The sequence below is a fragment of the Anarrhichthys ocellatus genome, unplaced genomic scaffold (assembly GCF_004355925.1).
Source record: "Anarrhichthys ocellatus isolate YVR2014 unplaced genomic scaffold, GSC_Weel_1.0 scaffold34, whole genome shotgun sequence".
NCBI lineage: Eukaryota > Metazoa > Chordata > Actinopteri > Perciformes > Anarhichadidae > Anarrhichthys > Anarrhichthys ocellatus.
The window spans coordinates 2,178,874-2,196,834 of record NW_022280064.1 but is presented as its reverse complement, the minus strand read 5'-3'; the positions used below and the strand labels follow the sequence as shown (position 1 = coordinate 2,196,834).

At 42.0% G+C, this 17,961-nt stretch overlaps 1 protein-coding gene across 5 annotated transcripts in view; it reads left to right on the top strand.

Annotated features, from left to right (window-relative positions):
* Nucleotides 1-17,961, top strand: part of plcb1l (phospholipase C beta 1-like) — a 95,664-nt gene that overhangs the window by 58,279 nt on the left and 19,424 nt on the right. For all 5 annotated transcript variants that reach the window (XM_031865940.1, XM_031865936.1, XM_031865937.1 and 2 more), the window contains 11 exons: nt 5,149-5,295; nt 6,483-6,640; nt 9,244-9,326; nt 9,599-9,683; nt 13,531-13,705; nt 15,002-15,088; nt 15,502-15,572; nt 15,807-15,903; nt 16,052-16,136; nt 17,411-17,535; nt 17,693-17,847. In XM_031865940.1, coding sequence (XP_031721800.1) covers nt 5,149-5,295; nt 6,483-6,640; nt 9,244-9,326; nt 9,599-9,683; nt 13,531-13,705; nt 15,002-15,088; nt 15,502-15,572; nt 15,807-15,903; nt 16,052-16,136; nt 17,411-17,535; nt 17,693-17,847 — 1,268 coding nt within the window. The remainder of the gene's footprint in view (nt 1-5,148; nt 5,296-6,482; nt 6,641-9,243; nt 9,327-9,598; nt 9,684-13,530; nt 13,706-15,001; nt 15,089-15,501; nt 15,573-15,806; nt 15,904-16,051; nt 16,137-17,410; nt 17,536-17,692; nt 17,848-17,961) is intronic.

The window sequence follows — 17,961 nt, the reverse complement described above, 5'->3', positions numbered from 1 at the left end:
GGGGGGGGAGATGCTGGTGTGTGTTTGCGCTTCATGAGAACTTGAAGAAAAGAGCAAGTGACAAACGGAGTGCAGCAGAGAACCTAATTGGCACTGTTGAACACAAATGTGTAGATTCAAGTGTGTTAACATGTCAGGGAGTCGTATACATCTTCCTCTTGACTGCTCCTGTTTTGTTCGTAGTGTAATTCACAAATCTTGGCAAAAAAAACCAAAACATATTAGATTCATAAAATGCGCACAGACCAATGATTTGATTGGTGGAAGACTAAGAGGGGCTGCCCCCTTGGTGCTTTTGTGTGATTCTTTGTGGAGAAACTTGCAGATCTGTCGATTAAATTGACTAATCAATTAGTCAGAAAGAGTGTTGGTCAACTAAGAACTTCTTTGGTGGAGGACAGTCCCAATAAGAGCAGCCTTGGTGACTGAGAGAGCTCAGTGCACTGCAACTTAAAGCCAAACTGTAGGTTGACATTTTGGGAAATATGCTTCTTCGCTTTCGACAGTTAGAGGAGAAGTTTGACACCGCTCTCATATCCGTTTTTCTAATAAAAAACTACAGCCAGTTAGCTTAGCATAGCATAAAGACTGGAGACAGGTGGAGACAGCCAGCCTCGCTCTGTCCAAAGGCAACAAAGCTCGCCTACTGGCACCTCTAAAGCTCCATAACTAGCACGTTATATCTCTTTAGTTTAAGCTGTACTTTAATCTGCCGTTCCATGGGGGGGGGGGGGCCTTATCATGTTGGCCCCCATTTGCACGTGTCTCGTCTGCAGGTATAGTGTCATCTCTCTACGTGTTAAAACTTAACATCAAAACAATAATGATGAAAGTAAGGATGCACGTGTTGGAGCGTCAATCAGTGCTCTGGAATAATTCACTACCGAGATGGATGAGCGCAGAGCATCCAACACTCCTGGACACGTTGTGCATTGTGTCGTGCTGAAGAGTCGGTGAACGCAGAGAGCTGCCAAAACTGGAGAACATCTCACTCCAGATATCGGGCACCGAGGTCGGCTGTGTGCCAATTCAAATGGGATCTCTGCTGGAAACCGAAGTTATGAGCGTGCCAAAGTGGGTGACCACAGTCTGTTGATTCTCAAGCAAATCACCGGGGTGTTTTTTTTCCATTTTGTAAAGCTGAACCATTTTGAAAATAATGGAAAGTGGTGCATAATTGATTAGTTTATACTTACCCAGTGTCAGTTTATTCCTCCTTCATGGCCTAGAAAGCACCAAAAAACGGTACGAAAGAGGTGTAGTCAGGACCACTCGTATTAATGTTGTTCTTATCTAAAGATTAGATCTGTGTGCACAAACATTTAAACAAATAGGACTTATTGATTACATGATATTTGTGTCCAGCCGATCAATACTACATGAGTTTAACGATATCACATTGTGCCACTTGATTTGTAAAATGTTTCGCAGTCACAGTGAGCACTGCTCTATCTACAGTAGGATCATTGGGTTATTTACCCGCATTCATGAAAAACCTTTGTCACCACGCTGCAGGTCTGTAGTTAATAAATGGTTTAATATATATTTACAAAATATTTGGAGAGCAAACAAATAATCTGGAGGCTATTATTAAATGAAGGTTCTGCTTTCAAATTAAAAAATGCTAATTGTTGGTGCCAGGAGAGGCTGTTTATCTAAAGACCTGTTCAGTGGATCATTACTATGCCAATCACATTTGCACATTTTATTAGTGATTACACTGAAACTAAATTGACCCTGAACTGGCTCAAGCAGAGCATGAGTGCTTCAATAGTCTGTCCTCCTAAAGTACATACTTTACCTTTTTTTTTTTTAAAGTGGGACAACAATTAATCACGGATGCCTAAATTAGATCAAATCATTTTTTTAACCGCATTGAAATATCCCGTTGGACATTCGGGCGTTTGACTCTGATCACAGCGATGTGCTCGTACTGTGATGTTGTGAGTTCAGCCTGTCCCAGGCTCTCTGGAAGCGTGCCCTTCTCTGTCCCAGTGACAGATTTCCCCGTGTGAAGTATTTATTTAGCCGGAGGAAGTGCTGCCATCTGCTCTGCAGAGGGGTCCAGAGCTCCACATGCTACCTTCGCAAACACTCGCTCACACTTTTTCCTCTCTCAAGGACACTCGTGCATATAGAAATACACCTTGTGCATACTAAGCATGTGCTAGTAGATCGCAGAGAAAATGGATTGGGTTCCTTTACCTTACGTCTCCCTAAAAATAGCCTGTGTGATTTAGCACGAGGAATTGGAAAAAAAAAAACTCTTCGTTTGTCTTCTCTACTCGCTTTGATTTGTTGCACTTTTTCATTATCCCTTTCCAGCTTTGATTTTGTGAATATTAAACCTTCCATTCATCTCTTTAGCGCTCCATCATTGTCTTTCACTGCTTTAGCCTGTGCTCGCTCAAACGTTCCTTCATTGTTTGAATGCAGATAGAATTCTAAATGAAACGAGACGCTTAAAGTGTCTTCCTTCAAGACTGCATGGTGGCTTATCATATTTATCTTCCCTGGTTGCAGAGAGTAGGCCCTTTGTCAGAATTTGTCAGTTTGTGTCCACTTTAATCTCACAGGTTATCAATAAACGTGCAATATAAGGGATTCAATGCATTAATATACAGTAGCAGCAAACAACTACTTACTGTTGACAAAGAAACAAATAAACTACAAAGATGGAGTGATCTCTACCTGAGCAGAGACTGATTAGAGCTTCTCCTGGCTTTGTTGACATAGCCGGGCCGTCCGGACTTGATTTTAGTGCACGTGAGCGTGCAACACTGGCAAGCCAATCTTGTGTCAAGGTTTCCATGATCATTAATTGTCATCATGCAACACAGGCATTCACAACAAAATGCTGTTTTAGCCAATTTGCTACACAATAAAAATAAAAACACAAAACAAAACAATTTTTTTTTGCATTTTTTAAATTTGCATCAGGAGGAACGCAAACAGCAGCAACAAACCAATTATCCCGCCCTAAAGCATTATGGTCTATTTGACTTTAAATGGGGCCATCATTTACTAAATGAACATCAAGACTTGAAACTAGAGATTGAGACCATAACCTCATGTTCACAATGTTTACTGAGGTAATAAATCAAGAGAGAAGTAGAGTCATTTTCTCATAGACTTCTATACAATCAGACTTGTTTTTGCAACCAGAGGAGTCGCCCCCTGCTGGTCAGGAGAGAGAATGCAAGTTTTAAGACACTTCTGCATCGGCTTCACTCGGCGCCTGGAAAAAAAGAGGCAGGGAACTTCAACATATAACATGAAACAAACTAAACTAAGTTAATGACAATAGGTCAATTAAGTCAAAAAAGCAAATTAAAAATCACCTTTAAATTTAGAATACTTTTACATTACAGTTTTCCTCTCAGCTCAGTCCTTATTTTGGCCAAAAGCCACACATGTATCCTTTTATACTCGCTTCCTTTGAGATCAATCTCCACCTTTAGAATAACCTGTAGGTTCTCGCTCAGGGGCACCTTTAATCCCAGCCATGTTAACACCTATTTTCCCTGATTGGCCCACAAATGTCTTGGGAACTGTTGGAAAACTCTGTGTCTGTGTGAGTGCGAGCGGTACAGAGGTTAAGTATGAGTATAGCCTCCGCCTGGTGAAGGGAGGTCCCGGCAGTCAGCGGGGGAGTCAAGACGCTCAGTGCGACTGGTCTCACATGTCAAAGACAGCAGCCAGCCTTAATTAGTCCAGCAACTCTGCAGAGGGCGGCACCGCATTAATTAGCATAAAACGGCCGGAGGGACCTGCTGCACCCGTCGAGCTTGCATCACTTAGCATATTTAGCATTCCTTCAAGTGTGTGTGTGTGGGTGGGTGTGTGTGTGTGTGTGTGTGTGGGTGGAGGAATGTTTTGGTTTCGCTATGAGCGCTTGCTATGTGTTGTACAAAGTGTAATCCACGCAGGTGTGGTGTGTGTGACGTGTATGGTAATGTGTATGGAAATATTTTTTATCTTGTGTCTGAATGACTGGAGCTCTTCTTCTGCTGCTTATTACTTATTTATTCAGCGTTATTTGCTTTCTCGAGCACGTTGAGAGGAGACATGAGCTCAGCAATGACAGCATAAAGGCAAACGCTTAACTTGAGTGAGCTTGACATACAGTCAGAACAAGAAAAACGTCAAGAGCAGTTCAGCTTCTTCAGATCCCCGTACCGTACGGCTGAATTATGGGCAGAATGCTTAGTGGAGCCTGCAATTTAGAAGATCCGGTTTGTAATGTGAACTGTGAAAACAGGAGATTTTTTATGCATTTATCCACCAAGACTTTAAGATTTCGAATGAATGCTAATAACAGTATACACCCACAGTAAAATGTAAGAAACTGAAACACTGAGGTACAGGCTTGAAGGATTAACCACAAAGGCTTTCGGCAAACAGCGAATTAGGATTCCGGCTAAATTAAACCACTAATGTAATCTCAATATTAATTAGTGATTATGAACGTTATTGTAATGTAACCTTGGAAAACATTTGAACACAGTCTTCCGACTGCTCATTTAAATATACCTGCAGTGTGTGTACGCAGTATAATGTGTACACACAAACACTCAAAAATACTCTCTTTTTTTCCAAGACTGTTCCCCGCGGTACATGTTTTATTTCACAGGGAAAATCTTCTTCCTTTAGAAATGGCACATAGTTGTGCACCACCATATGCCATGCAGCATGTTTTGGTTGTATAGTGTAAATAATAATGCTGGCAATATTCTATGTGATTGATGTTGCCAACAAATCCCATGAAAAGATCAAAACTAACAACGTGTTAGTGTGTCTGCCGATACATTTACGACTTCCAAAGCCTGTCTCTGGCCCCATCCCCATTCATTCCATTCATGACTGTTTTAAACAGCAGGGCATTGTAGTACATTTCTCAGAATAGAAGAAATAGTGCATTTATGTCAAAATAAACTGCAGTCCCCAATATTTGAGAATGCTTGTTATGAGGTAAATTCAGTGTTGCTTTTGGTATTTCCGTTTGGATTTATTATCAATAAGAAACACAAATAATATCATTGGACTTATCCTTTAACCCCTTAGTTACAGGATTTAGAGTTTTTTTGGTGCCGAAGGAGTCTGGACTACATCATTTTGACTCACCTGTGCTGTGTTTTGTTCGTGCAGGTCAGATCTCGGTGGAAGGCTTTGCCAGGTATCTGAATGGGGAGGAGAACAGCATCATGCCCCCTGAGAAGCTGGACCAGAGCGAAGACATGACCCTTCCCCTCCCCCACTATTTCATCAACTCCTCACACAACACATACCTCACAGGTACGCTCACATATACTCGACCCCATTTTTACTGACTGATTGCACTCGTGCATCATTTATTCTTCTACACATGGACGGATCACTCGTTCATTTAGAAATATCATTTTGGTTTCTTAAGTGAATACCCCCGACTTCATGCCTCGCAGGTCAGTCAATCAAACGCGCCTGTGCACATCAGGCCCGCTTTTCTTGTGTTACCTCTCTAGAGGTTATCCAATCAAGTCATGCCATGATACTCAATTCATTGATATTCATGAGTTAAATATTTCTTTGGACTTGGTAGTCACAGTAACTGGCTCCTGCACAAGCATGGCAGGCTTTATGCAGAGGCCATTTTCTCCTCAATGGATATTAGAATTCATCTATTCAAATCTATTCTGAGGGGAACTGCAGAGCATTGAATCTTTCAAGTGGATCAAATTTCTACAGCGAGGGAAAAAATTGAATTTTTGTAACAGGGCGGACTCGTGGCCTGCGAAATGAAGAAATGAGAAAAACAAACAACAGGTCCTTGATTCTCTCCTCACAAACACAGTTTTTCATTATGTATTTTGATAGGGAAATTGTGTTATTATTATCATAGGTAGGTACGGCAATACAGAATCCATTTCTGTCCTTGCAGTGTTTGTGTACAACTTTATAATAAAGATCCCCACAACATAATGAGACTGACAGCAGCTTGTGCTGATGTATTTCCATCCTGCTAACTTAAAGCAATGTTTTATGCAGTGAACAACACACGACCTCAGTTAGTAAAGAATGTGTTTGCCCCGAGGGGTTTGGACAAGGTTGTCTATCAAAAGAAGAGAAAGAACGAGTGAGAGGAAAAATGTAGGAAAGGACTGAAAAAATAAAATGGCGGGAATGATTGATGCCAGATGAAGTGAGAACACAGATCTGCCTCTCACGTTGACGAAGTCCCAGCCGCGCTGCAGGAAAAGCATGCTGCTAATGTGAAGAGATAATTGCTTCGCTAATGGTGACAGGGTGACGATGAGATTTGCCTGCTTCAGATAATTCCAGTTGTATTGTTTCTACTGTATGCTAGCAGGTGATGCGGTTAATGAGCTCTTGAAAGGGGGAGGGGGGGGGGGTTCTGTAGGCGTCCTGGTTCTTTAGGGATCAATAGAACATTTACCTGAAGTGCTGTGTTTATGTGTGTTCGCTCGCTTACGTGCGGAGTGCAGCCGGCCAGCTCGCAGGGAACTCTTCAGTCGAGATGTACAAGCAGGTCCTCCTGTCCGGGTGCCGCTGCATTGAACTGGACTGCTGGAAGGGTCGCACCACAGAAGAAGAGCCGGTCATCACTCACGGCTTCACCATGACAACTGAAATCTCCTTCAAGGTAACACAAGGAGAGCAGATTAATCTGCACATTTTAATGTCTTTCGCTACAGATGGAGAGGGGGCTTCTGGGTAAAGAGGATGGACGGATGCTGTAATCCACATGTTGTACACATGATCCACTTACTGCATTTAATACTGATCCATATTTGTGTTGGGCCAACACCCACAACTTTCTGTGTTTTACTTCATTTGTGGTTTTAGATATTTTAGAATTAAAATAGGTTGCATCTTTATTTCCTGTTGATTACATTTTATATCAATTATTTTTCCTCGTAGTGCAAACTTTAAGGTTACATGCAAGTGTGTTGGCAGCCACCTATGTGAACATCTGCATCTTCAAACATGGAATCTTTATACTGTAGATGGTTAACTTTCTGTATTGAAATTGTAATGCTATTTATTTGTTGACACCATAACAGCAAGTGCAGTTAAATACTACAGCCAACACTCCTCGAGAAGCTACTTTTTGTCATAAATACAAAAGAAGAACAAGTGATGTATCCGTTTACTATTAAAACTCACATTGTTTTAATAATAATAATCAGCCATTAATAATTGCAACAGGGATCTGACTTCATGCTGCAGGCGGGGCAAATAGTTTTCCACGTAACAGCATGGCATAGCAGAGTGAAGCCCGTCACCTTCATCTCTCTTCACCTTCAACTCTTCATCTAACAGCTTAAGCGGCTGTTCCTTCTTGTTCTATTACTCCTGTGCCAAAATGAAAATATCATTATCAGTAACCGCTTCCAGCAGGGCTGCCCAAACTTTTTCCCCCAAAGGTGGCCAAAACATAAGCTTAATGGTGAGCCAGAGTCCCACCTTTTATGTATTAAGTTTACAGAATTGAAATGCCTTTTTGTTTCTGCCACACTGACTTCCTGCACAAAGTGTCAGTCTGCCTCAGTTTACGATAAATAATTAACAGCTACATATTTAAAGAGCATCTTTACCTCCCAAAAAATTAAAACAGCATAAAAAATGATTTATATTGTAATTATTATTTTTTTAGCTMGAAACATCTGACGGACTAAACCTTATTGGGGGCCGACTTTGGCCTGAACCGMTCACTTTTCATTCCAGAGTCATGGCAGTGTCGAGCCGATCCCAGCTGACAAAAAAAAACACGCTGAAAATGAAACACGTTGACGTTTTTTACCAACTGCTGTGACAAACACATGGCATTTAGTGTGACTGCTTCACTAAAACAAGCCGACCCGTGTCACTTGTTGAACACCTTTATTGTGAAGCAGTGATAGTAGGAAATGTTCCCTTTGCATGAGCAGTAACTTAATACAGCTCTGACACAATGTAAAAAGAATTATCAATGAGATAGCATAGCGCTGGATTACATGCAAGCATCTGTGAATGTAAATACAGTGGGGTTTTTTTTAATTGTGGAATAAGCGCTCACCATAACTAGTATCAAAAATGGAGTTTGAGTTCATGAACATTTGAAGGATTCAAGCTTAAATATGTAAACACAGACCGATTCAGAGGCAGACACTGAAGATGAAAGTAAGAATGGGGAAAGCAAAGCTGGATACAAATTGGGATGAACCAAAAGTGGGTCATGTTTTCAGCAGATGGCAAATCGTAAAGGACAGGGACTCACTGAAGGGCCCAAAACAAAGTGCTGAGGGGCGCTTAATAGAAGTCCCAGGAGATGAGGAGAAAAAGAGAGAAAAATGCATTCCTAGCAGGAGGAAAGTGTGAAAATCTAAGGGCAGAGGAGGTGTGAGGAGGGAAAAGAAAGAACGAGGTGGGTGGATTGATTGATGTTCTAATGAGAGTAACAAAAGAAGTAGAACTAGCTTAATGGAATTACCCTGAGAGTGAGATGCAAAAAGAGTTTTGAGTCCTAGACGATGGAAGAGAGCTACAGATGGAGCGGGCTGATTTTAACTGGAGGAGACGGAGCGAATGGAAATGAATGCATTAACTGAACTGACACCGTTGTTAATGATGGTGTAATTGACTTAGACAATCAGCGGCTCAGAAACCCGATATCAGATGTTGAGCTTGTCTCCGCCGGAGTCGAGCAGTGACACCGCTTCACGGCTCGGCTCCCGTTATCCACGCTGAAGGTTTTGCGTGACGTGAATGGCTGAGCACATCGAAATTTGCGATAAACTGAACCGGATTTCCTTTCACATTATTAACCAGAAAGAGAACCGCAGTGTTAACATCCTGCACACACATACAGTGAGACGCACGTATGATTCCTCCAGCATCAGCAGCCGCGACGCACCACGCAGCCAGATAACATGTTGCATTTGGAGGAAGGCGGAGTGTAATTTATTACTATCTTATCACTCTTGCTCTCTTCTTGATGTCAAAAGGTTTGGGCGTATTCTCTGGGGTAAAGCCATTCTAGGAAATAAAAAGGAAACCATATCATTGTAAAGGGATGTGATTCTGGAGAGAGTTTTACAAATGCTTTATTTTATCCATATTATCACATAAACTAACTGACATTCATTGTTTTTGATGCACATTACATTACTCAAATAACAATAACAACATTCTGCCCTTAGGAGTGTGTGTATTCCACATACTTTATAGATATATTATCAATTCTTCTTCTTTTGTGTTTTTTAGGAGGTGATCGAGGCGATATCAGAGTGTGCCTTCAAGACCTCGCCCTTCCCTATCATCCTGTCTTTTGAGAACCACGTGGACTCGTAAGTACACAGGACGAGTGTCGACCTCGTTGATCAGCACTGTCTGTCATTGGATGGGTCAACATCGATAGGCGCCGAGCAGCCATTTTGTGTGCATCAGCTGCGTAAACATCTCTTGGGGAGAAAGCTCTCATTGGTTGTCCTGTCCTCTAATGGCTCCAAGGGGCTTCTTAGGAGTAACATTCAGTGTGTTTTGTTATTCAGTAGACAAACCATGATGGTGTGTGTGTGTGTGTGTGTGTGTGTGTGTTTCCATCTGTGATGACTCCCAGACCGAAGCAGCAGGCTAAGATGGCAGAGTACTGCCGGTCAATATTCGGAGACGCGCTACTGACTGAACCTCTGGAGAAATATCCTGTAAGTACACAAGATGCTCCAACACACATTTGCTCACACATACATCCACACTTGCGGGGTCTCTCTCTCTCTCTCTCTCTCTCTCTCTCTCCCTCTTACACGCACACACGGATGCATGCGACATGGCCAGCAGTGAGGATATTCACCGGATGTTATCACACAGATGAGTGCACCGAAAGACGTGTCCTTGAACACCGCTGCCCGGCATGCTACACGTGTACATTCAGGGGCCTCGACATATATGTTCATTCCTTTGCTCGCATACTACTGCTCTTTCCCTTTATTTGTGTCCTCTCTCCCTCTGCATCTGTCTCACAGACAGCAACATATCGACATGTCCTCCAGCACCTGGCACAATGTGTTGCTGCTGTCCTTCCTCTGTCTGTCGCTGCTGGCACGCTACAAGTTGGCCTTTTGGACTTTACCTCTCTCTCTCTCTCTCTCTCTCTCTCTCTCTCTCTCTCTCTCTCTCCAGTTTTCATTCTCATTTTCAGTCACACACACACACACACACACACACACACATACATACCTGTGGCTATTTACGTGCCACGGAAGCCAACTTTTAGTTCGTCACCCGGCATTCATTGTTATTCCCCTGCTTGTTATCGCGGGAGAGACCGCAGACGACAGCCGTGCAGGATGGAATGGAAGTGTTTTACGCCGTAATCCTAACGCGGCTTTTCTCTTGGCAGCCACCTATCTGTCTCTCCTCTGTTGCCATGGCTACCAGTCAAAAGCTTGCTTTGTCTCTTTGTGGCCAAACTCTTTTTTTTTTTTTTTTTTTCCCACAGGCGTCTTTGTGTGTAATGACGCAGGCACTTTTGGTGAGGCAAATGTTAGACACTTGTCGCACAAACTCTCGAGCGCGTGCGCTAATCTCGTAGTGTCTGGGGAAGCACGCATGAAAACGCGGCACATGGACAATTTTGCACACACGTGTGCTTTAACATACCCCCTTTGCACGTTACTCGCCCGGGATGCCTTGTCCCTGTTGATATAACACTGTGGAGCAGCTTAAGTTCCCAGCAGGCTTCTGACTGGATTTTGACACTGTAGTATTATCTGGGGGAAGCCTTTCGAATGGAGTGGCTGAGGAAAGAAGGAGCGAGATATGAGGAGAAAGACACTGAGGGAGAGTCAGAGAGAGAGAGAGAGAGTCAGAGAGAGAGAGAGAGAAAGAGCTGTTGAGGAATCAGATTTCTACCACTGAGCATGTAATAACTGGGAAAGGTGAGTGCAATGACAACCACTCCCCTCTGGCATTGAGACCGGCGTGTGTTCAGCGTATCAAATGGGATATCAGCTCCGTTAGTCCATCGGGGCAGATAGGGTAATATAGCTCGATTGGTTTCGGCTTAGCTGTAGGTGAGAATAAAGAGGATTACAGCTTTCTGAGAAATTCAAGCTCCCCCCCATTTATCTGCTCTCCACAAAACTGTCATTCGTGGTGAATAGGAGAGAGTATTTGTTTGTTTTTTTCAATTAAACTGAGAACAGTCTGCTCTTTCCACAAAAAAAAAATTGCTGAAATTACTTAAAAATTGGATTCACCGTGAACATATTTCCTCGTTTGTTATATGGCTCTCATCACTGCATTCATTATGTTGATGACAGCTGTATGGCCAAAACAGATTCATTATAACTGCTGAAAAAAAAAAAAGAAATATGTTCAGAAATAAAGCTATTTGTCTTGCAGTTTTGTTGAGGCTTAGTTTTAAGGTGCAGACGTACCAGAACTGGCAAGACGAGATGTACTCGCACGCAGAAAGCAGGCGGGATTGAGAATAATGTGGGCACAAGAGGAAGCATGAGATGCTGCAGCTAGCGTAGCTAGCAGGACAACAACCTTCCACACGTTTGGGATGATACACCTTTAATTAAAAGTCTTCTACTTATATTATAACATGCAATTATTCAAACAAGAAGATTAACAACACTTACAGGGTTCAACAACAATGTTTGTTTTCACTTTCTCAATCTCAATTTTTACTTGCCAGGTTATCAAATAACAGCAAAGACTAAAGTTAATTGCCATGTTTAATCTTTATTTAAGTAAATTAATCTTTAGTTTTGCCCACATTCTCTCACGCCACCCAATTAAACTCCTGTTTACAGGATACTTGAAATGCTCAACTCATCAACTCCGAAAGAAATTATGTGTTTCATTATTTTTTACCACTTGAGTTGCTAGATTTACAAGCCCGGCGTTGCATTTTACTCGCTCCAGGCAATCCTTATTATTGAGCCCTGTAATTCCAAATGGAAAGGTCTGTGCTGTCTGGGCTTTGCAATGATACACAGGTTCAAGTTTCCATAAAAGTGAACCATGACCTGACGGGTCTGCTGGAGGCGGCCAGAAACAATCAGAGGATGCACAACCAGCTGAAACACAAAGACGATTAAAGATCTGTTACATAAAAGTACTATTACTTGTAAATAAATAGGCATTCGTAGCATTACCTCAACGTAAAAATAGGAAAAGTTCTGCATTCAAAATGAAACCAGGAGAATTCAGAATTATTATTGGCAAAATGTAATTGTAGTATCAAAAGTAAAAGTACAAATTTAGCAGAAAATGACTCCTGTGAGTGTTATATCATTATATATTGTATTATTGAATCATTATGACTTTTACTGTCCTAGTTGGAGCCAATTAACTGCATTTATGCCACACAAATACACAAATCTAATAAGAAAAGCTGTGACATAGATTTAGTGGCATAAAGTAGAAAATACTCAAAACTGAAGTACAGTACTTGATTGAACTTAGTTACATTCCACCACTTGCCAGATGTGTGTTTAAGCATTATCCGCTCTGTCGATGGCCTCTCTTCACTCCCTTTGTACAGCTGAGCAGAAAAGACCTCTGGGGATTTGGGGAGCTTAATTGAATCCATCCAAGTAAATTGTAGTTCAGTCAAACAGGTTTAGCGCTGTGCAGTCAAGATTACGTGCCACAGCCAGCGTTGAACCGGTTCCATTTAAGAGGAACAGTTTGAGTGAAGCCATGGCAAACAGGACGTCTATCGTCATGTTTTATCACTTCCCAACCACCGCAGTAGAAAGCTGTAGATGGACGTGTGCGGCTGCTGGGAAAGTGGCTTAAGTTTGATCACTGTTACAACTGAGAAGTAAAAAAATAAAGTTTTGTTCACAGTTGTAAACTCCGTTGGCTGTGAACTGATGTGTGTGTGTGTGTGTGTGTGTGTGTGTATGCAACATCACATAATGCATTATTAATATCTCTAAACACTGTGATCCCAAAGCAGTGTTCCCCATAAATAAATCAGAGATCTTCCTACTTCTTGCCAGCTCCCTTGAGAGGGCGAATGTTTGGGTTTAACGCCCAGGAAGCTGGTTTTAGTGTTGAAAGTGTAAACTTTTGAGCTGTTACATCAACAGATTTTGTAATGCTCGGGGACAATCCTCGCGGTCACTAACAAGCTCTGCTCAGCAGAATCTTCCTCCAAACATTTTGAACAGAATGAGATTTTTTTTTTGTTGTTTTTAATTGCCATGAATTTACAATGTGAATGAGTCATTCGAGTAAACAACTGTAGTATTTCCTTCCTGTAATTAGCTAATTTGTCTCCAAACTGTTCTAATATAGGGCTGTGATTGAGCAATCCTCATTTGTATTAGAATGTTTCTTGCATTGAAACATTTGTCAGAGCGCTTGTCACCAAAACAAATCCCACATTTCCCTGTCCCTCCATCCAGATCATACAAACATACAAAGCTTAATTTTATCCTCATGAACTCCCTCTGTCTTTCTTTATTTAGATGACCGTATTATCATTTTTAATGACCTCTCTGTGTCTGCCGCTTTCTTCCCCCCGAGCAGCTGGAGTCCGGCGTGCCTCTACCGAGCCCGATGGAGCTGATGGGGAAGATCCTGGTGAAGAACAAGAAGAAACACCACAAGACGGACGGAAGCACCAAGAAGAAGCTGTCGGAGCAGGTTTCCAACACCTACAGCGATTCCTCCAGTGTGTGTGAGCCCTCCTCCCCCAGCGCAGGTACTGCACGCACACAAACAGAGCCATCAAGTCTCACAGGGGCCGTTGAGTTATGGTGTTTCAGATGTAAAAAAGCAGCCTGACCATCTGTCCATCCGTAATACGGGCCAGCACCTCCATCCTGTCCAGAAACCGAATCTCTGGAGCGAAACAGTGCTATTGTTTATCATTCATCATTTTCATGGCCCTCTCCATCAGCTGACGGTATTATTGGCTGCTGCATTCACTGCCTGTCAGGCGCATTCACTGCCGGTCGCTGGGGCATCTTAAACACCATCTAGCAGTGTCCAGTAGAACTTTTATACATCTCAATATATGGATTTTTATATATTTTCACAGCTACTCTCTGGTTTTAGTTTCCCTTAATCGTTCATGTCTGTATTGTTGCTGGCTACACTTCATATGTGTCCTTTCTGTGTGTGTGTGTGTGTGTGTGTGTGTGTGTGTGTGTGTGTGTGTGTGTGTGTGTGTGTGTGTGTGTACATGCATGCTTCTTCTTTTGTATTTTATATTTCCCAGTATTGATTCATGCAGTTGTAAATTATTGCAATCAATCACCTTTAGTTTTGTTTGGGGAGCTGAGCCGCAAGCTTCATTGTTACTCTGACACACACTGCCCCCTGGTGTCAGTAAATAAGCAGCACGAGTGTTTCGACCCCTTTTTAACTGGTGTGCATTGAGACAGTCGCCCATCGGTGGAGTAGGTTTGCGTTCAGAAGTGGGGCACAATGACATCTGTAGCTTTTCAAAACTATTTATTTACATACATTATAGTAACCTAGAAAATGATGCATTCATTTAAAAAAAGTCTTTGTGTCTTCCACAAGAAAGATGGCCTGAATTTCTGTATTATTAATGCACTAAACTTGAGGTTTTATTGATATTTTTGATACAGCTTAACAGTTTAATGATGTGAGGTATTTCAGTATGAAGGACGTATGAGTGTGTCAGTATGGACTCCTCTCTTCTTCCCTCATCTGAATTGTGTCGGCTGGCTAATAACAGATCATTGCTTTAATAGATTTTATTAGAAGTTAATAAAATAAATAGAATTTTGAAAAGTGTGGAGGGCATTCACTTGTTGTTCATTTACAGTCTTTTGATGTTTCCTGGTTATGAAGCACTTTGGTTAATTACGATTCATGTACAGTAATTAATTATAATTAAATACAGCATGCACAGTCACATGACACACTGTGCTGCGTGACAGTAGACTAAATGCTAACAGAGGCTTTAGTTTGACCTATAGGGTTGTAGGATGCGTGTTTGTTGCTGATGACTGGTTCTTCCTCACAGGCTCAACCAAAGAGGAGATGGCAGATTCCTCGCAGCAGCCGGAGTGTGCCGAGCTCAGCCTGAGGCCGCAGGGCAGAAAGTCTATCGGTGAGTCACACATAGTACATGACCTCAGATTCTGCAGGAGAGCTGTAGCAGAGCTCTCATAGAGACGCTGGGGGTCAGTTCGGCCATTACTCTGCTAAAATGAATCTCCTCAGTCGGTGGGACCTCAGATTCAGTGGGAAATCGCTGGTAGATCTCTCATTATGTGGGCGCAGGGGGATGGGTCAGCTCAACCAAAACAATATCACCCTGAGCTCGGTGGCTTGGGACCAGTCCGTGTAAAATGCGTTCATGTTCTTGCTGTAGATGTAATGGAGGAAACTGATCCCAGAGTAAGACATGCTCAATAGTCTGTCCAACATTTTTTGCATTGAGTATGTGGAAATGTTAATTTGGCTCATTACGCTTTAATTATCGTGTCTTATCTGTGGCCATATTTGTGACTCGTGTTTCAGGTGAGGTGGAGGCAGAAAGTGAGGATGAAGATGATGATGATGACGACTGTAAGAAGGGCTCAATGGATGAGGTGCGTATTTTGAAAGTGACACTCAGCAGTCAGTTTAAATACTAGTTATAATGGAGATTTACAGCTCAGTGTGCAGTACTTGCCTCCCATGAGCTGATACTGCCCTCTAGTGTACATATTTGGTACTGCATTTTATTTCTGCTGATGCGTCTCCAAAGTCTTGAATCATAGGGCTCTTTTGAAATCTCTTAATTGCATTTTTTCACAAGTTTATAAGCATTTTTTCATGTACAGGGAACAGCAGGCAGTGAGGCGTTTGCCACAGAGGAGATGTCCAACCTGGTCACCTACATCCAGCCAGTCAAGTTCAACAGCTTCGAGGCTTCCAAAAGTATGTAAGACTTAGCTGAAGACATGTGTTTGCAAAATGAACATGCTTAATATCTTTGTTAGTAATATTGGAAAACAACCTTTTAAACGTAAATGGCAACTCCGCACATCAGCGCCGTAGAAATGAAGTCTTCAATCTCCGCCCACAGAGATCAATCGCAGCTACCAGATGTCGTCCTTCGTGGAGACCAAAGCTTTGGAGCAGCTGACCAAATCTCCTGTGGAGTTTGTGGAGTATCCTTCTGAGTTTTACTGAAGCAGTGGTTTGTGCTACTAAATATACTCGCAGTGTTTGAATGTTATCTGCGTTCACGTTTAAATTCTGCAGTGCACGTACTGCATTACTTCTTATTGTATTCCTTATGTCAGTCTGCGCTTCATCACTCCACTCATATAGTTCATCTTGTCCGAAAAGACATCTTTATTGTCCACTTGCAGAGAACTTTGTCTTTGGCTTCACAGACATACGTACACTGAAGAACTCTGTCTGCCGAGAGTTAGAATACCTGAGATATATAAAAAAAAAACAATAAATGAATAATAAGTGTGCCGAAGGGTTGGGATGAAAGTGCTAAAATGTTAAAAATTTATTTGCCATTTGTTTAGTAAGGTGACAGATAATGTAATAAAAGATCCGTTGATGTTTTTTTTAATTCATTAATCAAATAAACTGTTAGTGTACAGCTCCACCAGCTGTCTCCGTATAGTCTTGCTGGCAGGGTTTTTTTTGTGAGCTTGCTTTTGCTCCGAGCCCCTAAATTTCTGCACCGGCATGTGTTGTTCTCAGGACTTCTTCGCTCACGTCAAAGCTATTTCGTTTCTTAAACACGTGTGTTCATTAAGATTTAAGTTGGTGTCTCAAATCATTTCTAAATATATAAAACGACCTACTCTCTCTACAGCTGCGTCCTCAGTTGTAATTGGTCGGCACGTTGGCCGTTGCCAACCCTTATATTTGACAACGAGTTCCTCGGTCCTGTTAGTCTTTACGAGCGAAACTCTCTCGTGACACCATGTCAATAGATTGCTGATGAGATTAATGTACGAACGCTCTAATTCATCATTACCCTTGAACATTTCCATGTCATCTGCATACTTAAAGAGACGCAGATGACATAACAGTGGTGGGTTTAATGGTCGAGGGTAATGATGAATTAGAGCGTTTCTAACAGGAAAGTGTTAGTAATTCTAGTTTTACAGTTGTAATACAAGTAGAGGTAGAAGAAGAAAAATAATTTACTTTGTCAAATCTGATTGGTTGAGTCTTTGATTCATCCCCTTCTGTTCAATTTGGAATATCCATTTTATTATTTATGAATGATCTTTTATTTCACCACCACATTTTCACATCACTGCGACGCTTCGATTGAGAGATTGTCAGTCGAATCAGGCTCCTTAGATCAAATAGTCGACTATTCAGAAGTAATTAGTAGTTAGTAGTAGTCACAGTACCAGCTGTGCTTTATAACGCAGGTCGTGCAGCGTTTTCCTCAACCAGCTCCGTTCAGGTACAACAAAGTGCAGCTGAGCAGGATCTACCCTAAAGGCACCCGAGTGGATTCATCCAACTACAACCCTCAACTCTTCTGGAACGCCGGCTGTCAGCTGGTGGCTCTCAACTTCCAAACCATCGGTGAGTTTAATCGTGTAAATCCTTTATTCCCTCACACCTTCATTATTTCAATGCATGATAAGTAGATAATAATAAATAATGCGTTTTAAAGTTTGTTTTATTTCAGTGTTGACGACTCACCTAAATAAACTTTTGTGATTCTGTCCTCACTCCATAGATCTGTCCATGCAGTTGAACCTGGGCATGTACGAATACAATGGGAAATGTGGCTTCAGACTCAAACCTGAGTTTATGAGGCGGCCGGACAAACACTTTGACCCTTTCACTGAGAGCACAGTGGACGGGATAGTAGCCAACACGCTCTCTGTAAAGGTGTGTGTGTGTGTGTGTGTGTGTGTGCGTGTTGGTCTTTTTTGTGTCTCTCTCTATGCGCTCTCTCTCTCTCTCTCTCTCTCTCTCTCTCTCTCTCTCTCTCTCTCTCTCTCT